The sequence below is a fragment of the Lichtheimia ornata genome (assembly GCF_029851405.1).
Source record: "Lichtheimia ornata isolate CBS 291.66 chromosome Unknown scaffold00046, whole genome shotgun sequence".
Classification (NCBI taxonomy): Eukaryota; Fungi; Mucoromycota; class Mucoromycetes; order Mucorales; family Lichtheimiaceae; genus Lichtheimia; species Lichtheimia ornata.
Window position 1 is genome coordinate 157,343 of NW_026695366.1, and position 21,542 is coordinate 178,884.

At 43.8% G+C, this 21,542-nt stretch overlaps 10 protein-coding genes across 10 annotated transcripts; 4 read left to right on the forward strand and 6 right to left on the reverse strand.

The window, feature by feature from the left end:
• Nucleotides 1–265: 265 nt before the first annotated feature.
• Nucleotides 266–2,684, reverse strand: O0I10_008605 (uncharacterized protein; the record flags this gene model as incomplete). Its single annotated transcript, XM_058488608.1, has 4 exons — nt 266–1,567; nt 1,632–1,873; nt 1,935–2,070; nt 2,130–2,684. The coding sequence occupies 4 exons, from the start codon at nt 2,682–2,684 to the stop codon at nt 266–268; spliced, it is 2,235 nt and encodes a 744-aa protein (XP_058340633.1).
• A 754-nt stretch (nt 2,685–3,438) lies between these two features.
• On the reverse strand, nt 3,439–4,283 carry O0I10_008606 (ribosomal protein S15; the record flags this gene model as incomplete). Its single annotated transcript, XM_058488609.1, has 3 exons — nt 3,439–3,650; nt 3,712–4,194; nt 4,262–4,283. 3 exons carry the CDS (start codon nt 4,281–4,283, stop codon nt 3,439–3,441), a joined length of 717 nt encoding a protein of 238 aa, XP_058340634.1.
• Nucleotides 4,284–4,422: 139 nt separating this feature from the next.
• Nucleotides 4,423–5,587, forward strand: O0I10_008607 (uncharacterized protein; the record flags this gene model as incomplete). Its single annotated transcript, XM_058488610.1, has 2 exons — nt 4,423–4,516; nt 4,575–5,587. The coding sequence occupies 2 exons, from the start codon at nt 4,423–4,425 to the stop codon at nt 5,585–5,587; spliced, it is 1,107 nt and encodes a 368-aa protein (XP_058340635.1).
• A 61-nt stretch (nt 5,588–5,648) lies between these two features.
• On the reverse strand, nt 5,649–6,028 carry O0I10_008608 (uncharacterized protein; the record flags this gene model as incomplete). The annotated part of the gene is made up of 2 exons (XM_058488611.1): nt 5,649–5,813; nt 5,870–6,028. The coding sequence occupies 2 exons, from the start codon at nt 6,026–6,028 to the stop codon at nt 5,649–5,651; spliced, it is 324 nt and encodes a 107-aa protein (XP_058340636.1).
• A 783-nt stretch (nt 6,029–6,811) lies between these two features.
• O0I10_008609 (uncharacterized protein) lies at nt 6,812–7,560 on the reverse strand (the record flags this gene model as incomplete). The annotated part of the gene is made up of 3 exons (XM_058488612.1): nt 6,812–6,888; nt 6,945–7,062; nt 7,123–7,560. The coding sequence occupies 3 exons, from the start codon at nt 7,558–7,560 to the stop codon at nt 6,812–6,814; spliced, it is 633 nt and encodes a 210-aa protein (XP_058340637.1).
• Nucleotides 7,561–7,679: 119 nt separating this feature from the next.
• Nucleotides 7,680–9,124, reverse strand: O0I10_008610 (enolase; the record flags this gene model as incomplete). Its single annotated transcript, XM_058488613.1, has 3 exons — nt 7,680–8,119; nt 8,188–8,877; nt 8,944–9,124. The coding sequence occupies 3 exons, from the start codon at nt 9,122–9,124 to the stop codon at nt 7,680–7,682; spliced, it is 1,311 nt and encodes a 436-aa protein (XP_058340638.1).
• A 1,477-nt stretch (nt 9,125–10,601) lies between these two features.
• On the forward strand, nt 10,602–12,585 carry O0I10_008611 (uncharacterized protein; the record flags this gene model as incomplete). Its single annotated transcript, XM_058488614.1, has 10 exons — nt 10,602–10,668; nt 10,732–11,016; nt 11,076–11,267; nt 11,330–11,380; nt 11,437–11,573; nt 11,642–11,754; nt 11,807–11,900; nt 11,956–12,066; nt 12,130–12,372; nt 12,445–12,585. 10 exons carry the CDS (start codon nt 10,602–10,604, stop codon nt 12,583–12,585), a joined length of 1,434 nt encoding a protein of 477 aa, XP_058340639.1.
• A 345-nt stretch (nt 12,586–12,930) lies between these two features.
• On the forward strand, nt 12,931–14,783 carry O0I10_008612 (uncharacterized protein; the record flags this gene model as incomplete). Its single annotated transcript, XM_058488615.1, has 6 exons — nt 12,931–13,903; nt 13,956–14,055; nt 14,126–14,181; nt 14,252–14,403; nt 14,483–14,579; nt 14,638–14,783. The coding sequence occupies 6 exons, from the start codon at nt 12,931–12,933 to the stop codon at nt 14,781–14,783; spliced, it is 1,524 nt and encodes a 507-aa protein (XP_058340640.1).
• A 386-nt stretch (nt 14,784–15,169) lies between these two features.
• O0I10_008613 (uncharacterized protein) lies at nt 15,170–16,656 on the reverse strand (the record flags this gene model as incomplete). Its single annotated transcript, XM_058488616.1, has 9 exons — nt 15,170–15,349; nt 15,416–15,502; nt 15,566–15,712; nt 15,768–15,842; nt 15,906–16,068; nt 16,126–16,256; nt 16,324–16,395; nt 16,457–16,488; nt 16,548–16,656. The coding sequence occupies 9 exons, from the start codon at nt 16,654–16,656 to the stop codon at nt 15,170–15,172; spliced, it is 996 nt and encodes a 331-aa protein (XP_058340641.1).
• A 1,042-nt stretch (nt 16,657–17,698) lies between these two features.
• On the forward strand, nt 17,699–21,427 carry O0I10_008614 (uncharacterized protein; the record flags this gene model as incomplete). Its single annotated transcript, XM_058488617.1, has 15 exons — nt 17,699–17,833; nt 17,891–17,992; nt 18,053–18,208; nt 18,273–18,521; nt 18,586–18,733; nt 18,805–18,994; nt 19,056–19,358; nt 19,417–19,643; nt 19,714–19,945; nt 20,002–20,146; nt 20,204–20,341; nt 20,410–20,754; nt 20,812–20,952; nt 21,009–21,308; nt 21,374–21,427. 15 exons carry the CDS (start codon nt 17,699–17,701, stop codon nt 21,425–21,427), a joined length of 2,865 nt encoding a protein of 954 aa, XP_058340642.1.
• Between the last annotated feature and the right edge of the window lie 115 nt (nt 21,428–21,542).

Here is a 21,542-nt window from a genome sequence, read left to right on the forward strand (position 1 = left end):
CGGATCAGGTGTAAAAGAGCGAGAAAAAAAAAGGTGGTAGTCGCGTCACAAAATAGCAAAATTTCGGCCGCCTGTTGTTACATGTCAGCCACTCACTCATTGAGTAGCTGAGACGATTCGTCCTTTCCCACATGCCAAATGATCATACAACTGCCCCCCATAATGATAATGTAGAATAGTAGCCATCCCATTTCGATCACTCTATGTAAATATCTAAACCTGAACATGCTTTCTTTTATTGCGAAATATGTACAAAAATGAAGGATCAAACAAGAGTGAAAAGACCATGGGTGAGAAGCATACTATGGGCTTGCTTGCTGATACCAGGGCATTGACTAACATTAAGATGCCTCAAGACACGAGCATGCTCAAGACCTGACATCAATCCCATAGCTGAGAGACGAATGCATCCTCGAAGGTTGAGTACTTGAAGCGTATTGGAACGAGCAGCTAAAAGGATAGATATGGAGGCATCGGATACAGCTGCACCACAAAAACTAAGATCAAGCTTTGAAAGATTTGGTAATGATGCAATGGCTTCAATTGCGGATTCACTCAGGGCACAACAAAAGCTGAGACACACATTTTCAAGCCTCGGTGCTGCATGCACAAGTCGACGGATCGCCTTATCAGTTAAAAAGCTGCAATCACTCAAATCAATCGAACGCAAAGCAGCCATTTGTTGCTGTTGCCATGTCTCAAATCCAGCATCAGATATGGTTGTGCACCGTTGCAAATTGAGATATTCGAGCCTCGCATTACTTTTTTCACCCATCAAGGCCATGGATCGGTTGGTCACGTTTTTGCAATATGACAATGTCAAATGTGTCAATCCACCCACAACATGATATAATCCTCTATCGGTAATCTTGCGACAGTTGGACAAGTCGAGTCGTTTCACCGATGCTGGTAGTGCAAGTAAGCTTGTATCCGTAATCAGCCAACAAGAATTGAGATTGAGCTCTTCAAGCTGTGTACATTGTTCAAGTAGCGTGATCAGCCCTGTATCAGTGATATGAAAGCAATGGGCGAGCGAGAGTGATTGTACATGAGGGCCAATGGTGCCACTAAGAGCTGTCAAGACATCATCGGTCACACGCTTGTGTACGGATTCCAAGTCAACGCGTGTCAATAATGCAGGCGAGAATAATTGTGATCGCAACGCATGTGATGTTGCTGCCAATTGTAATACGCTGCCAAACTCCAAATGATGCATCAATCGTAATGCGAGATTCCTTTCCTCCAATAGCATGGATGCTAAACGACTTTTGCTCGGCAAAGCGGATGGTGGAATTGAAGAAGAAATGAATGGTGATGATGACGATAGTTTACGTTGTTGTGGTGGTGATGGTGATTCAGGTGGTGATAGTTGAGTCTGCTTTTGCTGTGATAATGCCAACAAGGATGGATCAGCCCATACTGCAATACTTGGTCTACGTCGTCTACCACCCGTTTCCCTAAGCTTCATGATATCATCCCTTGCAGGCAATGTAGGATCTTGATCACAGGTGGTGCTGCATACAGCCGCTTTGTCAATGGATGCCATGCCATGGGTTATCTCTTCCAGCTAGAGTACACAAGTAACTTTAAGGATGTTGTTGTCTTCATTGCCTAGTTGCCTATTCACTTACCTGTTGCTGTATGTTACGATGCGTTTGATTAGCCAAGTCCTTGAATCGCCTGTCGAGTTGTGGATAACTTGCACAAACTTGAATAAAATCGGCCTTGCTCAAGACGTACATGTCAACGTGTGTCACGGATCGTACATCGGCTGTACGCGGTACATCAAGTAGAATGGATATCTCCCCAAAGTAATCACCCGATCCCAAACGTGCAACCACATCATTATTGCTCGATAAAATCTGCACCGTTCCTATTGTGTGGCCTCTTTTAGCATGGATCAACATGTCACAGAGCTTGCCAAATATGCATACCATCGATAATGAAAAACATTTCATCTCCAATATCATCTTTGCGAATAATACGAGCATTGGGTGGATAGCTCTTGGGCTCCAATTTTAGTGAGATTTGATGTAAGAATTCTTCTGGACACTCCTTGAAAAGAGCTACCTAATACCACCATCATGTTAATAGAACCATTTTTCCCTAGTATATAGTAAAAGACTTACTTTTTGCAAATGATTGCGTGCACTAGTGGCATCAAAGGAAGCAATCATACTGGATCGTCTTGTTGTTGGTTCATTAGGACACTTGTTGAGCATAGCCAAACGTTCCTGGGCTTCATTGCGTAAGATCTGCTCGACTTCGGGATAATCAGGAAGAATGGATGCCACCTTTTCAGCTGTAAGCACGGCCACTGTACACTTGCTCTTTGCCACCACTGTCGCTGTACGTGGAATCGAATACAAGATGCCAATCTCACCAAAGCACGTGCCCTGGTCCAATGTCGCATAGAGTCGTTCAAAGTCGGCTGAACATACATCCACGGATCCTCGTAGTAATAGAAACATAGCCTTGGCTTGTTCACCCTCGACGATAATCACATCCCGTGGCCCATACGTTCGAATATGCATGTTGCGTGCAATATCCTCAAGAAACATGGCATTGTTGGAGCGTTGAAATAGCGAATGGTCCCGCAAGGAATTGATAAGTTCATCAGGCGCTGTGGGTGAACCCAACGACGATGGAGATGGTGATGACCAGCTTGGATGCACTTCAGCCATGATGAAGAGGACAGGTGTGGGAATGAGGTCAGTGTGTGGTGTGTGGCATAGCTTTTTTTTTCTCCTCCGGTTTTTCGCTAATGAAATGAAACAGGCCGAGGAATAACCTGGTTGCATGAAAATGGCGCTGAAGTGACGTGCAATTGGAATCCAAGTCGCATGACCATAGTACCACCACCCAAATGTCAACATGATGTCATCCATAAAAGAACGTATCCTCCTTTGACATATTCAACCCTTCCTGTTGAGTGGAGAACATCGATTAATGTTGTTGTACATTGCACGTAGTATGCGAAGATGGTGTTGGATGGGTACGCCGACTAATGGGGGGAGTATGAAGATGTTGAAATCCCAGGCTGGGAGGGAAATTTGGGTTGTACCATTGCTAGTCAACTGCAGTTGCCTGGCAACGCAAAGCTTTCATGATATAAAAGGATGATGGCTTTCCAACGTTCGATTCTACATCTTTGCGTATCCATCTTATATGTGTACATGATCAAACCTTGACCCAATATCTAAGTTTTGGATGAGCAACAAAAGGTGAAAGCAAAGATGTCATGAAAAAGTAGGCTTCACCCTAAATTAAATATCATACACACTTTTTCAATAGATGGTTCGCTACCCCATGACGCTATCTCTAACAACGCACTTGAGCAACTCATTGCATCCATATTCTACGCATCACAACTTGACATGATAAAGTTGAACCAAAAAAATCTAATGTTGCTGACTACTTTTATGTGTTGCTACTAATTTACAGAGTAATCTCGCCTTCTACTGCTCTAGGTTGCAAACCAAGCTGGCTTAAGCAGGTGTTGTATCGTTCCAAATCCTTGCTCTTGAGATATTTTAAGATCTTTGCACGCTTGTGCACCATCGATCGAAGTTGCTTATAGTTGTGCTTATCCTTGCGATGTTGTTGGAGATGGGAATACAAGTTGTGTATGCGCACTGTCAAGATACCAGCTATGATTGATCACCTCCTATTATTAGCATAAAGCGTATACACACAAACTGTGGAATTTACCTTGTACTTCAGGGCTGCCAGTATCACCTGGTTTCTGTTGGAACCAATCGATTGTTCGTTGGATGTTCCATAGCTGAACAGCCTTTGCATTGCCATTCTGGAGACCCACCAACTTTTTCATGATATCCACTTTGCCTTGTTCATGCTTCAATGCTTCATCAACGCCTTCCACAGCTCCCAAATTGCTGGCTTCCACTGTGTCTCGAGGTGTTTGCTCAAACAAAAAATCACGGTCGGCCTTGGTTAAAAAGTGTTGTGTATCTTGAGACGAGGCGTAGGCGCTAGCAGGTGTGTGGAGCGTTTCGAAAAAGGAGGTGTGTTGCGATACAATGGGTGATGGTTTGGAGCGTTCAAATTCGGCAGCTTTGGCAGCACGCTTGGCAAGGTTTTCCTTCTTGATCTGCTTTGGATGCTTCTTTGCGAATTGGGCTGCAGAGCTGTGGAAATTGCATTTCGAAACGACTTGAGTCGAAGTACGCCAAGCTTATCGAGTGCCATAAAAGTGAATACGCATTACTACAAAGCCGCCATTCAAGTGTATTTATCATACCTGCTTGTGCACGACACAACATGTTGTTATTATCAGCTGGAGCAAGGAACAACCTACAACAACTCCTTCCAATTGTTTTTTCACGCCTGCAACTCAGTCGATATGTCTCTCCCTCACGCCGACGGTCACACACCCTCGTATCGTCACGTATCCCGGTTGCCATGACGATCAACACCTTCCTCGATGGCGTCCATGCTCGCCTAAGAACCAATGAACCACAAAAGATTACCATCGTAACAGGAAACGACTCGGCAGGTAAAGGTCACATAGCCATAAAAGTAGATACCATTATTCACATACACGAACTTTTTAGACCTTGACTCGGTTGTTTCAGCGTTATCTTTTGCCTACTGCAGTAGTCAGGTGGACGCAACAACATTATACGTCCCTCTTGTTAAGGTGCCGTTGGCAGACATTGAACTACGGCCTGAGATCGATTACGTGCTAAGTTCAGCAGGTATCGAATGTAAAAAGCTTGTTTACATGGACCAAATCGACGTCAGCACTCTTGAGACACAAGAAACATCATCCGTAGTACTCGTGGATCACAACCGCCTCACGCCTCCTTTCGCCGAAGCATGGAATAACAAGGTGGTGGCCGTACTTGATCATCATGTCGATGAAGGTTTCTACACGAATGCAGTACCTCGTGATGTTCGCATGGTGGGTTCCTGCACCTCCCTTGTCATTGAACATTTTCCAGATTACTTTGTACCTGATACGCCACTTGCCAACCTTGCATTGGGTCCTATTTTGGTGGATACTATTGGTCTTCAATGGGAATTGGGCAAGACGACAGACACCGATGTGGATGCTTTTCGCAAAATCACGGGGGGACAAATGGATGACGCTGATATCAAGAAACGACATGAAGAGATTGAGCGTGTCAAGTCTCGCGTAACCCACTTGTGCACCCGCGATCTCCTACGCAAAGATTACAAGGAATGGGTGGTCGATGGCTTTCGTGTGGGAACAAGTTCAATGCCTTGGTACCTTAAAGCATGGGTTGAACGTGATGGCATGGACAATGTGATACAAGATACACAAGCCTACATCCAGGAACGTCATTTGGACTTTGAGATTGTCTTGACTGGCTATGATCATGATGGTTGCTATGAACGTGAACTAGCTCTTTTTGTTCACAATGATAAATTGCTCGTTGTCAAGGAGTTATTGGAACATGATTCATCCATCAATTTAACGCATCGTCCATTCCAACCCAAGGATACCGCCCATATTACATTTTATCATCAGGGCAATGTGAAAATGTCACGTAAGCAAGTGTGGCCTCTAGTTCAATCCCTCATAGAGAAGATATCCAAATAAATTATGGAAGCTATTATTATGAAGTGATGGATTTATTGGCAATATGCATGTATTTGCTTGTTTAGTCAAAGAGACCGAAGCCCATATCCTCATCAGATTCTTCCTTCTCTTCTTCCTTGGCTTCTTCCTTGGCCTCCTCAGCAGCACCACCAGCAGCGGCACCACCAGCAGCAACGGCACCACCAGTAGGAACGGAAGCAAGCTTCTCCTTGCCTTCAGCGAGAACCTATCAATGCATAAGTAAAAAAGAACACGACATGTCAAACACCATGGCGTCATTACCTCGTTGACATCCTTGTCCTTGAGAGCAGCAATCAAGGCGGAAATGCGCTCGTCTTCAGCTTCAACACCAACAGAGCTCAAAAGGGACTTGATATCCTCAGCAGCAGGGTTGGCCTTACCACCAGCAGTAAGAAGAAGATAAGCGGCGAGGTACTTCATTATGGCTATTACAAAGATGTCAATTCCAATCCATATCCCATTGCATCCATTGATTCATCCATCCATCCATCCATCCATCCATCCCTTGATTCATCCATCCTTCCATTCCCTTAACTCGATCCTTACATTATATCGATTTGAATAAAGATGGAAGTCCAACGAGATTGGGGATCGAGGCCTTACCAAATTACTCGCGGGTCTTTCATGCCGACCTGTCATTGCTATACAATTACCGCCAACTCAAAATGGGAACAATAAAAACCCGCTTGATTTGCTAATTCTATGTTGCCATAGCAACTGAAAGTGTTGTTGAGGAAATGCTACTTTATGGTTATTGCTATAACGACCACAGCAAAGAGTAGTATGTGGGCGAATTCCTTGTCGAAAGAAAAAGATGGCTTGTTTATCAGCAACCTGCTACAGTAGCAGTGATGTTGATAAAAGTGGAACACTGTATGAATGTTAGCTTAATGGAGGGCGTGATGAAAGGAACAGCTATATCAATAGGTTTATTAAACGGTATTCACGTTTACCAGATGAAGCACCCTCTACAACGATCCCTCAGCTAAAGACCAGCATGATGCAAAACAATGAATTGCTCACTGTGCCTCGATACATCGATATGCAATAAACGGCCTCATTCACAAAAACATATGGCTGTAATGGTGGATGCATTCCATCGTGAATAACCTGATCACATCCAACAATCACCGTATATGAATTTCAACCGAGATGAGCCATGTCACTGGAATACAAACACGCTTTATTGAGTAATGGAGGAAACTATATACTATGTAGCTTGACTTGGATACCACTTGTATAGCGTTTAGGGGTAGGTTGCAAAGTAAACGTTTCCACCTCTAAAGAAGAACATGCTTTAGTCTACTACTACTTGCTTTTGTGTTTTGATATTTACCTTCGTGCTCTCCGATCCCTCGTTGTTGCATAATGTTGACGAGTGATACAACATCAGCAATGGCATTATCCATTCCGACAACGGTTACTGTATCAAAGGCCTTCAAGGATTGTCCAATCTACATGATAAGAAAAGGGGTTTCCTTAGCAACCACCAGCAATAGATAAACTTGCATTACCCATTCAATGTATCGTTCGTATCCATGCACGATCTTTTTCTCGCTTCGATCTTTGATCGATAACTGGCATATTGGATCAATGGTTTCTTCTAGGGTGATGAATTTTGCTGGTTGATCAAAAAAGGCATGTTGTTGGGGGGTATCCTTGGATACCGGTAAAGATTCAGCACGTCCTTTGCGACGAGAAGGCTGCTGCTGTTGTTTGCCATGCTCTTGAGGCTGCTTCTTTTTCTTTTGTTTAGCATTGCTGCTGCCTGCATGACCGGCGTTGGTCACTTGGGTGGGACGCTTTCCATGCGTGGTTGCTTTACTTGAACGACGTGAAGAATGGCTCGAATCGGCTTTTGGTTGTTGTTGTTGTTGTTGTTGCTCCGTAGTAGTCGTAGTCGTCGTAGTAGCTGGACGTGGTTTGAACTCAATGGCGTTAGGATTTAGCATGTTTCGACAATCATGGTTGCAAATAAAAGTGTAGTGACGATGCTGCTTTTTTTTATTGGTGTAAGAGGTGTGTTGGGTTGGGGGGGGTAAAATGATCACGTGTGATGGGCTACTACTATTTACAATTCATGGGCCTTGCGGAAGTTTTCACCAGCATAGATGGCATTGGCACCCAATTCTTCTTCGATACGCAAAAGTTGGTTCAACTTTGCGAGGCGTTCGGAACGGCAAGGAGCACCAGTCTTGATTTGACCAGTACGCAAACCAACAACCAAATCGGCAATGGTGGTATCTTCGGTTTCACCAGAACGGTGAGACACCATCACACCCCAACCAGCATTTTGAGAGTCCAAAGCGGCTTGAATACTTTCAGTGACGGAGCCAATTTGGTTGACCTTAAGCAAGAGAGCATTGCAGGCCTTCTTTTCAATAGCAGTAGCAATACGCTTAGGGTTGGTGACGGTCAAATCATCACCAACAAGTTGGAAATCGGAGGTACCAAGGAGGTGGCTCCAGTTGTCCCAGTCATCTTGGTCAAAGGCATCCTCAATAGACACGACTAGAAAATTTCCCCCTCAGTTAACAAACCATCTTTCCGATCTCCTCCGATCCCCTTCCGATACTTACTCGGGTACTTGTCGGCAAAAGACTTGTACAATTCTGAAAGCTGCTCACCAGTCAAGTAGTCGGCAGCGTTGGAGTTGGGGTTCTTAAAGTCAAGATCGTACTTGCCATCCTTGTAGAATTCAGAGGCAGCACAATCCATGGCAATCTTGACCTTGCCAGTGTAACCAGCCTTTTCAATAGCAGTAACCAAAAGCTCAAGACCTTCCTTGTTATCTTGGATGTTGGGGGCAAAACCACCTTCATCACCCACATTGGTAGCATCTTGACCATACTTGGCCTTGATGACACCCTTCAAAGCATGGTACACTTCGCTGCCAATCTTCATGGCTTCAGTGAAGGACTTGGCACCAGTAGGCATGATCATAAATTCTTGCATGGCAAGCTTGTTACCAGCATGGGAACCACCGTTGATGACATTGAAAGCAGGGACAGGGAGAACAAAAGGCTTCTTGGAACCAGCCAAATCGGCAAAGTGCACATACAAAGGCACACCCTTCTCACCAGCACCAGCCTTGGCAATAGCCAAAGAAACACCCAAGATGGCATTGGCACCAAGCTTGCTCTTGTTGGGAGTACCATCCAACTCAAGCAAAAAGTTGTCAATGGCCTTTTGTTCAATCACGTTGAGCTTGGAATCAATCAAAGCGGGACCAATAATCTTGTTGACATTTTCAACAGCCTTGAAAACACCTACACAAATGCCCAATGTTTTAATCATACATGTCATGTATACACCAATAAATGCCTTTTCATTACCCTTGCCAACGTAATCGGCCTTGATTTGGTCACGCAATTCAAGTGCTTCGTGAACACCAGTGGAGGCACCAGAAGGAACGGCGGCACGGAAGACACCCTTGGCAGTGGTGACTTCAACTTCAACAGTGGGGTTGCCACGAGAATCAAAGATCTGGCGAGCGTGAACCTTGGAAACAGACATTATGAAAAAGAGGAGGAAAAGATGATGGATTCAACCAGATCAACGCGTTTCGGGCATGCTTATATTTTTATAATCAGCGGCTTTTTCCGAGAAAGTGCTCCACATGAAAGCGCATGATCACAAGCTAAGGAACGCTACTTGAACTTCCGACAGTGGTGGAGAAACACATACCTTACGTCAATGATCCTCTCTATACCTCCCCCTTGCGGATAGTGCTATATACACGCTTCCGAGGGTAGCACTTTTTGGTTGATGACACCACCTTAGCCTCTTTTTCGAACTTTATGGAACACAACACGTACTCGCTCTTATCATTGAATAAATGTCGCGTTGTCTCGTGTTTTAACAATAAAGAATCGCGTTTCATCACGTTGACATATAGCTCAACGCAACAAGCATATTGTGAAAAGTTGAGTTTTTGTGGAGGTGATGGTGTACCGCGGAACGAGGAAGGAAGAGTGCAAAATTGGATCACGTGAATAGGGTCCAGAAGCATTGAGCACCGACCAGATGTATCATTGTGCGTTCCACCAACAACCCGCATTTGGATCAAGCACTCGCGTTGTATACTATGCTTTTAAGTATAGGAACTTTAGCCATTTTAACTATCCTTGCTTGATAGTGTACAAGTAAAAGAGGCTCATGTGTCTATAGATGGTAGCACGAAGAAATAAAAGAGGACGTATGGATCGTCACCAGGGAAGGTGGCAATGGGGATCTATCATCATTGTGAGCTTTCCATAAAAGGCTGTGGTTTAAAGGTGTCGTATAACTAATCTTCTAAGAAAGGCTTTGGACATTGTCTCAAACATCCCACTCATACAAGGTTAATGCAACTTGATATGGTATACCCAAAGAACAAAAGAAAGGAAGGTGTATGGTATATAAAGGAATCTCAATTTGATGTGGTAGGGTTCATTGCAACTTGTATGTCTACCTTGGAAGGAAGGATTGATCCCTTTCATGAATAAGCTACAAAGATCCTTCCACTCATTAATCGTAAAAGAAGATTTGAAGCGTCCTCATTGTCATTTTGGTGATCACTCCATGCTCACTAATTATTCATCATCGACAAAACTTGGCCTTTGCTATGAGAACGTACTCGATGCAGTAATTTAATGGAAGCCTTTACTATCAGCGTGGATGTAATCTTCAGCATCATTGAATATCTTTGACAATGTTATGGCGAATGAGCTTTTTCAAATACATGAGGGTGTGCGTTGCACCAGAGGCGTAATAATGGATCAATAAACTTATTTATTATGGTATCTACAAGACATTTTGGGCTATGGATGACTATGGTATTGGACGAGTACAATGTTGCATAGCATGGTGGGCGGGATGGAAGATGTTACACAGTGCACATGTCGTCTGCTGGCAGTGGAGACACCCGTGACGGCTGTTGAACATTTTCGCTTTGTAGGACCTCTTGCTTGTGAAAGAACGACGACGCGTTGAAGACTCTCTATTATATTCCATGGCATTCACATTTGGGTCCAGTTCTAGTCAACCATCCACAGGGTTTGGAGCCAATGCAGGTCAAGGTAAAGCTAAATTTGTTGGATTGAAAGACGATCAAGCTGAACGCCCCATCTGTTTGGCAACAGCGACCACTGGATTCGGTACGACACCAGCAACCACAAACACTGCAGCCGGCACTCTCTTTGGAGCAGGAACCACCAACAACACATCAGCAGGAACATTGTTTGGTGCGAATACAGGCAATGCGACAACTTCAACAACACCATTTGGCACAACAAACAACACAACCAACGCAGCAGGCACACTCTTTGGAGGCACTGCTGCTGCTGCTGCTGCTGCACCAGGAAGCAGCTTTGGATTTGGAAATACCAATACATCTACAGTAACAACATCATCAGCACCGGCAGCAGGTACTTTTATACCGTTTACCTATAGACAATGCAATGAATTCATGGATGTTTGGGTATAGGATCATCATCATTTGGCTTTGGAGGTACCAATCCTAGCACAACCTTTGGACAAAAGCAAAATACAGGATTTGGTGCACCAACAAGCAACACTGGATTTGGATTGGGATCGACTGGATTTGGTGCTCAAAATACCACTACTTCTACTACCACGGGTTTCAACCTTGGATCAGCTAATACGACAAGCATATTCGGTTCGTTACTACTATCATGATCATGATCGCTATTTTATCATACTCATCTTGCGTATGATTAGGTCAACAAAAACCTCAAGCAGCCACTGGATTTGGCACCACATCTTTCCTAGGTACTATGATTGCAATATAAAAAGAGACAGGATGCTTACCTATTCACCAATGACAGGCCAGCAACCACAACAGCAACTACAGCAACAGCAACAGGGTCAACAACAACAACAACAGCAACAACAAAACGTGTGGCAACAATTAGCATTGATTCGTGCTCATTGGGATCCCTCCTCTCACTTGTGTCAATTCCGAGTAAGCAACATCATTGATAAACGGGCATAACATCATCGAAGCTTACCCCTATCTATCTATCCATCCAGCATTACTTTTATAATGTTGTACCAGCAAATGAACGACATCGATACACACGACCTGCTGATCAAGACGAGCATTTATGGAATGAAGCTATGCAAAACAACCCCGATCCCACAACGTAGGTATCATCCATCAAGACACCATGTACGTGTATTAATGTGAGCCTATAGTATGGTTCCTGTTTTAGCGACAGGTTTTGGAGATGTATTGAAGCGAATGGAGATGCAAGATATCCAACTTGATGCACACAAAAAGACAATGATGGTAAGAATGGCGCATGATCTTGGAAGGGGAATCAATCATAACACATATCGATTAGGAAATTGGAGAGCGGCTAGAGACTGTTCAACAAAAGTACATGCTTGGATCACTCGTAAAGCTTGATGAGCAACGACGACGACATACCGATCTCACACAACGATTAATACGGGTAATGGCAAAAAGTCTTTATACGATGGGAATGGGCTGGCACTAACCGATGATGCTATCTTAGATGTTGAAATACGTCCAAGTGCTTCGATACAAGGGCTTCCCACTGCATGATGATGAACATAGGCTAATGGAGGTGTTGAAACAAATGACCGAGCAAGCGCTTACACCAGAGCAACTCAACAACCGACTTCGAGAATCATGGGCCACGTTACAAGCCATCAAGAGAAAGCGACAAAGCGGGAATCAAGATGGTTATGAAGCATGGCGTGCCACTAGTAAGGAGGACATGGCACGCATTGCAGAGGTAAATAATGAGATGATGATGATGATGGTGATGTGTGGGCTGTCAAGGAGATTGACTTTTTATGATGTATAGTTATTGAGTCACGAGCAAGAAGGCATGCGACATGTATCAAACACATTACAGAAAGATTTAGAGAGTATTCAAACCATTGAAGAGAATCTCAAGAGTCAAATGAAGCGAGACAAAAAGAGCAACATACTGGTCGCATCATGATTTTCTATATAATAAATGCGCGGTTTTATTATACTCCAGCCAAAATGGATTTACCTCCTCCTCCTCCTCCTCCCCCACCCCTCCTTCGCCCAATATCCAAGTCACGGTTGCCCAAGTGCTGCTGCTGCAGCTTTGCTGCTGTTGCAGGTAATAATGTAGAGCCCGCCCTAAGCTGAGTGTGAGAAGTGATGACCGTGTATCGCTCGTTGCCCGACAGCTTTTTTTTTTCTCCTTCCTTTTTTCTTTCCCCACCAACGTTGCGGGATACTCGTGCTCTCACACAACTACTTCTTCACTCATTGTATACACATTCCACTTTGGAATTGGAGAATGCCCATTGCATCCATGTTGGAAGCAGACCAGCCTTTCATGTTTGCCACCAGCTCAACAGGACGACCAGCAACAGCGGCCGATCTTGGTAGTAGCTCGAGTACTACTACTTCCAAGCCAGTGAACAACAGCAACACCATGACACCGTCCAATGACATTGCTTTCTCAAGGTCTTCTATAACGCAACCCACTACTGCTACAAGTGCTGCTGCTACTGGTACTAGTACTAGTGCTAGTGCTGCTGCTACTACTACTTCTACCACTCCTGCTCATTTACCTCCACCTCCACTACCGCCGTCTTCTCAATCGTACACTCCACCACCTCCACCTCCATCGACGGGAGGCAATGGTAGCTCTACTACTCAATACTACCATGCTCATGAACGGCCACAACCTCCACCACCTGCTAGTCATCAGCAACACCACCACAACCACAACCACAACCACCACAACCACCCTCCTCCTCCTATGCCAACTCAAAGCGACGACCCATATCTCTATCATCACCATCATCCCCATCATCATCCCCATCATCATCATGCTGCTGCTGCTGCTGCTGCTCCTCCTCCTCCTCCTCCTTTGCCTTTTACACGGCCACCTTTGGATCAAGAAGAACCAACAGCTTATGCATATCAACCCAATGGTAATGGTGGTGGTAGTGGTGGCACTCATATCACAAGTGTATATGCACACCGCGGAATGCAGCAACAACAACAACAGCCACATTTACATCCACCGTACCATGTGCATCATCATCTTCCACATCCTCTCTCAGCACAACCTGTCATTGACGACCATTATAATCCATCTACTACAACACCACCTCCAACAACAACAACAACAACAACAACGACTGCTACCACCGTTGCTGCTCCTGCTGGTTCAAGTACTTCAATCCAACCTCCACCACATCCACCACCACCTCCAGCCATGAACAGTAATTCCATGTATTATGAAGCAGATGATGCAGATGGATGGCTAGTAGAAGGTACGCATGCTACAGTAATATAGAGGCATACAATACTAATGGAACTTTCTAGTAGGCAATTATGAAGCAGATCAAAGGAGGACCAAGAAACGAAAAGAAGTGGGTGGACGATTGGAAAAGATCAACATGGATTTCATGGAGAATAGAGAAAGGTAACAAGGCACATGATGATGATGATGATGATGTGTTTTCGTGTTTCTTATCTATATGTCACGTTGATAGGATTTACGCGGACAAGTTGGCTGTCTTACAAGAAGAAATCAAGCAAGTGCACCAGAGTAAGTTGACTCTCCACCCCCCCAACCAACCACCCAATCAACCATGGCTCACCAATTCATGTTGTCACAGATACACATATTGCCTATTTACAAGGATTGGAGGAGTTGAAGTATACGCGTGAAAAACGAATCCACGATGCCAGATTATTCCGAGCCTATCATGAACGCATTATTGATAATCAATTCAACCGCGAAAGAATGCTAGCGGAAGAAGAATGCTCGGTAAGTGTGTGTGTGTGTGAGAGAGAGAGAGAGGCGCCATGGAAACGCTACTCTTTTGGCTGACCAGGATGGAAATTAGGCTGAAAAGCGAGAAATGCGTGATAAGCTGTTTACTGCTTTGGAAGAAAAACGTCGCAAACTCAAGGAAGACAAAGATAATTGTGAATTGGCTTATGGTATGTCACGTTTGGATGCACCTATTGGCATATGACTCAACTTTTTCTCCCCCTGTAGATTCTTTATTAGAATCCCAAACACGGATGATGAAGCGGTCCTTGCGACGGCGTGGTATTGAACAAGTTGACAACAAAACCAACAAGCGAAAACAATTGTCTGATATCCTTTTTCCTCAACCTATTCTACTGATTTATATTACATGAACACATCCATCATCATCCTTAACCTATTCTTTTTTCTTTCTTTACGTCCAGCGCTCGTATTCAAGCTCAAAGATGACGATTTGCAAAATGACCTGGAAGGCATGCATATTGTAAGTGGATTCTTTTAATGATGTCGATCATGGGTTGCGCTGACATTCTATATGTATAGGATCCCACACCATTCAACAGCAAAAAGTTCTCATCCAATAACAAAAAAAAGTGATCGATACCTTATTACTGTTTTTTTTTCCCTCTTTTCTTCTTTTCATTGTACATAATATTATAAAAGCCACGCTTTGATTCTCTCTTTTACTTGATATATCTGCAAATACACATAAACACACATTCAATAGGCTAATCCACAATGCATCTGTGACAATAAACACTTACGTGGCATCAATTTGCCTCACTTGTGGCAAAGCCAAGTGGACCTTGTTGCGGTATGTTGCTCTGTTTGCTGCTTGCATCGGGTTTCCTTCGAGATAGATCGTATCCAATGTCTTTATATCGCCCAATTCCTTTGTCAATTCACCAAAGCATTCACTCTCGAATAAGTTGTTGTTTGCCTATGAAATCAAAAGTTGGTCACTTGATCAACCCAATCATCGCCCCCTTCCCATGTTGTCCCTTACCCAGAAATCCTCTAGCTGCGTTAGATGCGACATGTTTTCAATGTGCTTTATCTTGTTATTGGCCACATCCAGTGTCTTCAACTTGAGCTTTTGGGAAAGAAAACATCAATGCCAACGCTTCCATCATGTCCTCCTATATCTCTTACTTACATTGTTTTCCAAGCCTTCTATTTTTTCAATGGCGTTATGTGACAAGTAGAGCTCTTGCAAATTGTGCAATTCATCGAGTCCTTCCAATTTGGTGATACGGTTGCTTTGTATACTCAGGATCTGCAAATTGCGTAACGGGCTCAAGTTCTATAGACACAGGTTAATCCTATTGAACCTTGATTCCTTTTCATCCCAACCTTACCTCCAGCCGAGTGATTTTGTTTTTGCCGAGCCAAAGTTTGGTGAGATTCACAAGTTTATCCAGGTTCTCAATGACCTAGTAGATGACAACAAACGCTAAGTTCCAATGTGGATGTCGTATTTGTCCTTTTCAGCTTACTCGAATCTTGTTTGCACCGAGTTCGAGATTATCCAATTGCACCAATGTATCCAGGTTTTCAATCTTTGATATACGATTGCTCACAAAGAAAAGGTCGCTCAAGTTGGTGAGTTGATCAATGTTCTTGATGTGCTTGATCTTGTTGAAGGAAAGATCCAAGTACCTTGTCACATGCATCATGTTAATACCCGCTGATACACCCATTGTAAGAGAAACTTACTGCAAAGAGGTGATCTGATTCAGGCCACGCACGTGCTTAATCTTGTTATCGTAAAGGTCAAGCTCCACAAGTTTATCCAATCCTTCAAAGCCCTCGATATCCAAGATCAAGTTTTGTCGTAAACACAACCGCTATTGGGAAGGATGAAAGAGACTCAAGTCAATAGAGTGGTGCATAATGGTTGTTCTCAAGGCATACTTCGAGTTGAGGAAAGCGTGTCAAGTTGAGATTGGGTATGCTGGAAATGCGAAGATGAACGGCGTCTATTTCCTGATACAGCAGCATATCAATACAACACTTTAAGGACTTGTCAATGGACTCCAAACATTACCGTGGTGTCTTCGGGATACTCATCCAATAGACCTGAACACACGCACACCATGTTAGCATCCAAGCAAGCGGGTTTTTTCTTCTTCTCCCACCTTCTTCGATATTGGTCAATTCGTTCTCATTCTCCTCTTCTTCGGATTGCTCGGATTCGTGCTCGTCATGTTCCTTTACAAGGCTGTTTTGGAGCTGTTCTTCAGGCATGGTGGGAAAGTGAAGCAAAAAGTAAGAAAAAAAGTCGCGTGGTAAGACGGAGATTTCAAGCACGCTGGGTTAAAGTGGGACGCCTAGCAACCCTTTATGCAAGTTTCCATCCTGTCATTGTCCCCTGCATCTTAGCCACTACACCCATTTGACCATTGGTTACGTAAATACATATCTGAACAATGACATGTCCTTTATCGATCAGCAAACAATAAACCTATCTTTTTCGATGATAAATGTCATAGCCATAGGTCGCTAGTCTTTACAATGCTCAATGCTTCGGTCAAAGAGGAAAGATATGATAGCTTGTAAGTTATGGGATGACTAAATGGGATTTCCTATATGTACCCAAAAAGCAGCATTCATCCGCTTGTTACTTTGTATGGAATACGACGTTGATTGACGAGGCCCAACTCAGGATGGAAGAAGATCTTATAAAAATTTCTTAAAGAAACGCAATCCCGTATTCGCTAAAGTAACCCTTTAATCCAACAACATCATTCACAGCAACGAATCGCTCCAACGGGGAAGATGCGTTGATTTGAGAAGTTTCTATCCTTTGGGCGTGCATTTTGCGAAAGGTGAAAGGATAGACGTGGTTGATAGGTTTCACAAGGACTACAAAATACGAGAATTGGACGCACCAATTGTTCACAATGATAGCATCATGTACTTTTTCCACGCATTACATATCCCATATACCAAACCAATACCATATCCATATCCATAAGCAAATTGTATGTATTGAAAGCAAGTTGCTACACGTAAATAAAGCTGCTTCTATATAATGATGGCTATCTGCTGGTCACGTGAAAAGACTGCAAGGCATGCTACTGCAAGTAGCTTGAGGGAATGGATTAATGACCTTGCTAATAGCAACAGCTGCTACATGTGGTCGTGGCAGAGGAACATGCAAGAGCGTTGTAGAAGGCTGCATAGTGGGCAAATGAGTGATTGGCTGTCGGAGGAAAACATCATCCGGATATCGCACTTCCGATGTTCGACACTTGTCGCGCCTTAATCTTCTTACACAAAAGGGGAAATGCAGCCATTCTACACGCTTGTACTGCAGTATTATCAACATGCTTTGGACTCTACGCATACACCCGATAATCTCGTCAGCATACTCAACGAACTCAACAATGTCGAAATGCCTGTGAAGAACGTGCCGGATCAGGTAAACAAACGATCCCAACGCAACCCCATCTCTGCAACTGACACCTTTGGATAATAGCAAGTGGTCGACATTCTTGTGGCAGGAAGCAAATCGATCCAACCCAATGACGATAGCTTCTCTCCGTTCTGCAAGTTTCTATTTCGACAATGTTCCAAACAGGTAGGCTGCTCACTCTAAACAACAACAACAACGAGCATGATCTTTAATATAGAATCATAGATACGGCTGTCAAGTCTTCGGGCGTCACAATTTGAAGCCTGCATTGTATTACTATTGGATGCTCTTGAAAACTCGGATACGTCTTCCGATCTTCGCGTGGATGTTTTACGTGCTCTCAGTGCACTTGTCTTTGAAAATGCCTCCAACACAGTCAAGGTTGGTGGATAGATAGGATGATGATGAATGAGAATCGAATCCCATTAACGATGCTTGTTAAAAGTTCTATCCTCGCATAGCCAACATCCTCTGCAAGCTTGCCGATCGATCTGTTCAACCCCTTGAAGTGCGTCGTATGGCCATCAATTGCATCGCTAATACATGTGCCGGAGCTGGATCCAAGTTACAAAGCTATTACAAGGATTACTATCAAGTGCTCTTAGCCAACATTTGCACCGTCGAGCATGGATCTCATGGCACTATCATGGTCGCTTCATCTACCCTTGACTTTGCTGATTCGGCGATTCGAAAGGTATATCTATAAACGGCATCAGCCATCATCATCATCATCATGCTGACCTTGTGAGGGAGAATAGATTGCTAGTAGTACCTTGCGTGCGCTTCAATTTGTCTTGTCTCAAGATAAGAGCCTGGTGACCAATCCGCTATGCGACATTATTCAAATCATCTACACATTTATCTTCATGAGTGTCTCATTGCAGACCTATTCTATGGCAAATCGAGGTTGGTATTGTATAGGATGGCTTTGTTACAATAGGACGTACCATGTCTCATTAGTGTATGTGCGTATTTAGATGAGCCAACACCATCGGCATCGACCTCTCGTCCCATGCAAGTTCGGCTTCGTTTACAAAAGCAACAACAACCAGCGCATCGTGCACAGTTGTCATGGCGACCCACAGAATTTAAATCCATGGGATTGACAAGTTCAGACTCTGAGTTATCCGATTCCAACGAAGCTGCTATGGGAAATCCTCGCAAACAGTGAGTAGCATCATATGGACTAAACAAGGAAGCAAACATGGTCATTGACGATCTTTCTTAGACGAGATGATGCTAAAATACGGATCAATGCTCTTTTATGCCTCGCAGCGATTGCAAAGACGTCACCACGCGCACTACAATCTTACTGGCACAAGTTCCTCTCTGACACTTTTTTCATCTTTTTTGCCAACAACTCGGATCAAGACGGCAAATTGCTTCCAGTATTACGCTCGGATAATCAACCTTATTCCCTCTTCACCATCCTATTGTACGACCCCATGATAACGGTGCGCACAGCTGTTTGCAATGCATTAATTGCCATGCTTGATGGATCAAAGCAATACCTCGGCGTGGCTTCTGAAAGGTAGACATGGTACATACACGCTCACACATGGGACGACACTATTCACTCGCCATGATAGAGATACCAAATCATCCTTTACATCCTTATCACAACAACTCGCATCCATATTGCGCGATTTTCATTCTGCAGTGATCCACGCTCTCGCCAAAGAAGATCATCCTCAAGTAACAGCATTGGTTTTCAAGTTGGCTTGCACACTCGTCAACAATTGTCCTTATGATCGTTTGGCACCTGGCTATTTGACACGCCTTTACAAAGCAGCTCTTTTGAAATGGTCACAAGCATGTATGTTGTTGTCTTTTCTTTTCCACCTTGTCAAAGAATACATGCTCACTCAGTATTCATCCATGATTAGCCGCAACATTGAGGACAGCCATATTGCATCTCGTGATAGCCATATTGGAAACGGGCTCTCAAGAAGGGGCTCACATGCTTGAGGAAAGTGTGGAAGAGTCAATGCCACCCTTGATTGACCTCGTACCACAATTGACACTACCCGACGGATCATCAGAAGCGTCTCTTGAACTTGTATCAGCGGCTTGGATGACACTAGGCACCCTTGCAAAGCATCAATTCGACATGATTTAGTAAGTATACACACGAAGTGAGAGAGAGATGGGTTTGTTAAATGATGTGGATATAGCGGTCGTGAGGACGTGATCCATGAACGATTTGAAGCTGCCATGGAGCACAAGGAAGAAAAAGTTCGTATAGCAGCAATGACATTTGCCGAGTCCTATGGATGTGCCATGGGTAATCATATCGATGAAGACGACTCATCCAGGATGGTATGTGTATAGTCCTTGATCAAAAAGAATGGGGCTTATTGATATTGGTGCTTTTAGGGCAAGTATCTAGCATGGTGGACTGGAATGCTCAGCAAACACATTCAAGCATCCTGTATTGATGACGCTGCTGGTGTGCGAGCCATGAGTTGTGATTGTTTGGCTAGTATACCAAAATCAGTGTATGAGCAATTACCCGTAAGTTGTCTATTTTGGGGGGATCTTGCTTTCTACTTGGGGTAGTCATTGACTCTTTTCTTTTGCAGCACATGTATCAAACGTTGGCCGTTACATTACTGTTGTCTCTTCCATCCGATCAGGATATTAGCGTACGTGCGGCTGCGTGCAGAGCGCTTGGTGTATTTGTCTTGTTCCCTTCCTTAAGAGGTGACCCACATTTTGTATCGGATATGGCCGCAGCGATTATGGATCAAATGAACGACAAGGCCATCCTGGTGCGTGTTCGTGCAAGTTGGGCCGAAGGCAATTTGGGTGATGCTCTCGTAGCAGAAAGTGAAAATCCCGAATTTGATTTCCAAGAATGGATCCCTTTGGTGACATGGAGCAACATCATCATCACCGCTACATCGGCCTGCACAGATAATGACAAGGTAAACAATGTTGAACAATGATTCTATCGTCAAGATGTCTTATAATCCCAATCATAGCTTCGTTCCAATGCTGTCAGAGCGCTGGGTAGTATATTGCGTATTACGTCAAAGGATTATTTTCATGCAAGAAAAAGTGCCCAGTTACTGAAAAATGCAATGAATGGATTGAGCAAGAACATCGAGACCGGCACTCTCAAGGTAATACACTATTGCAAGATACATAAAGACATGTTTATTAAGCTTGCCATTGTTAGACTCGATGGAATGCATGTCATGCAGCTAGTAACATGTTGAAGAATCCTGATTTTCCTATTGGCGACCCGTATCCATGGACAAAAGCTATCTACACGGCGTTGATTCATTCATTGTTACAATGTCGCAATTTCAAAGTCAGAATCAATGCTTGCCTTGCCTTGGCAACTCCTACACGTCGTGACCAATATGGGTCCTCCTTTGATGCTGTTGTCCAAGCCATTCTTGCAGCATGGGATGCCTGTCACCAAGAAGATGATACCTTTCAAGAATACCGATATCGTGAACAATTGAAGGAGCAGGTAAGTTGCTGACAAACATATATCCAAGGTGTAGAAAATATATATTTATAGAAACTGATCTATAGGTGAAATCTGCGTTGCATCATATTCAAGCTCTGTCATCCGAAGCAACAACGTAACATGGTGGTATTGTGACACAAGGTGACCCATTGGACAGCACGTGACCCAAGGAGTTTAATGGGAATCGGACTCGTAGTAGCGTGTATACTCTCACCCGTCCTTTCCCCCCCTTTT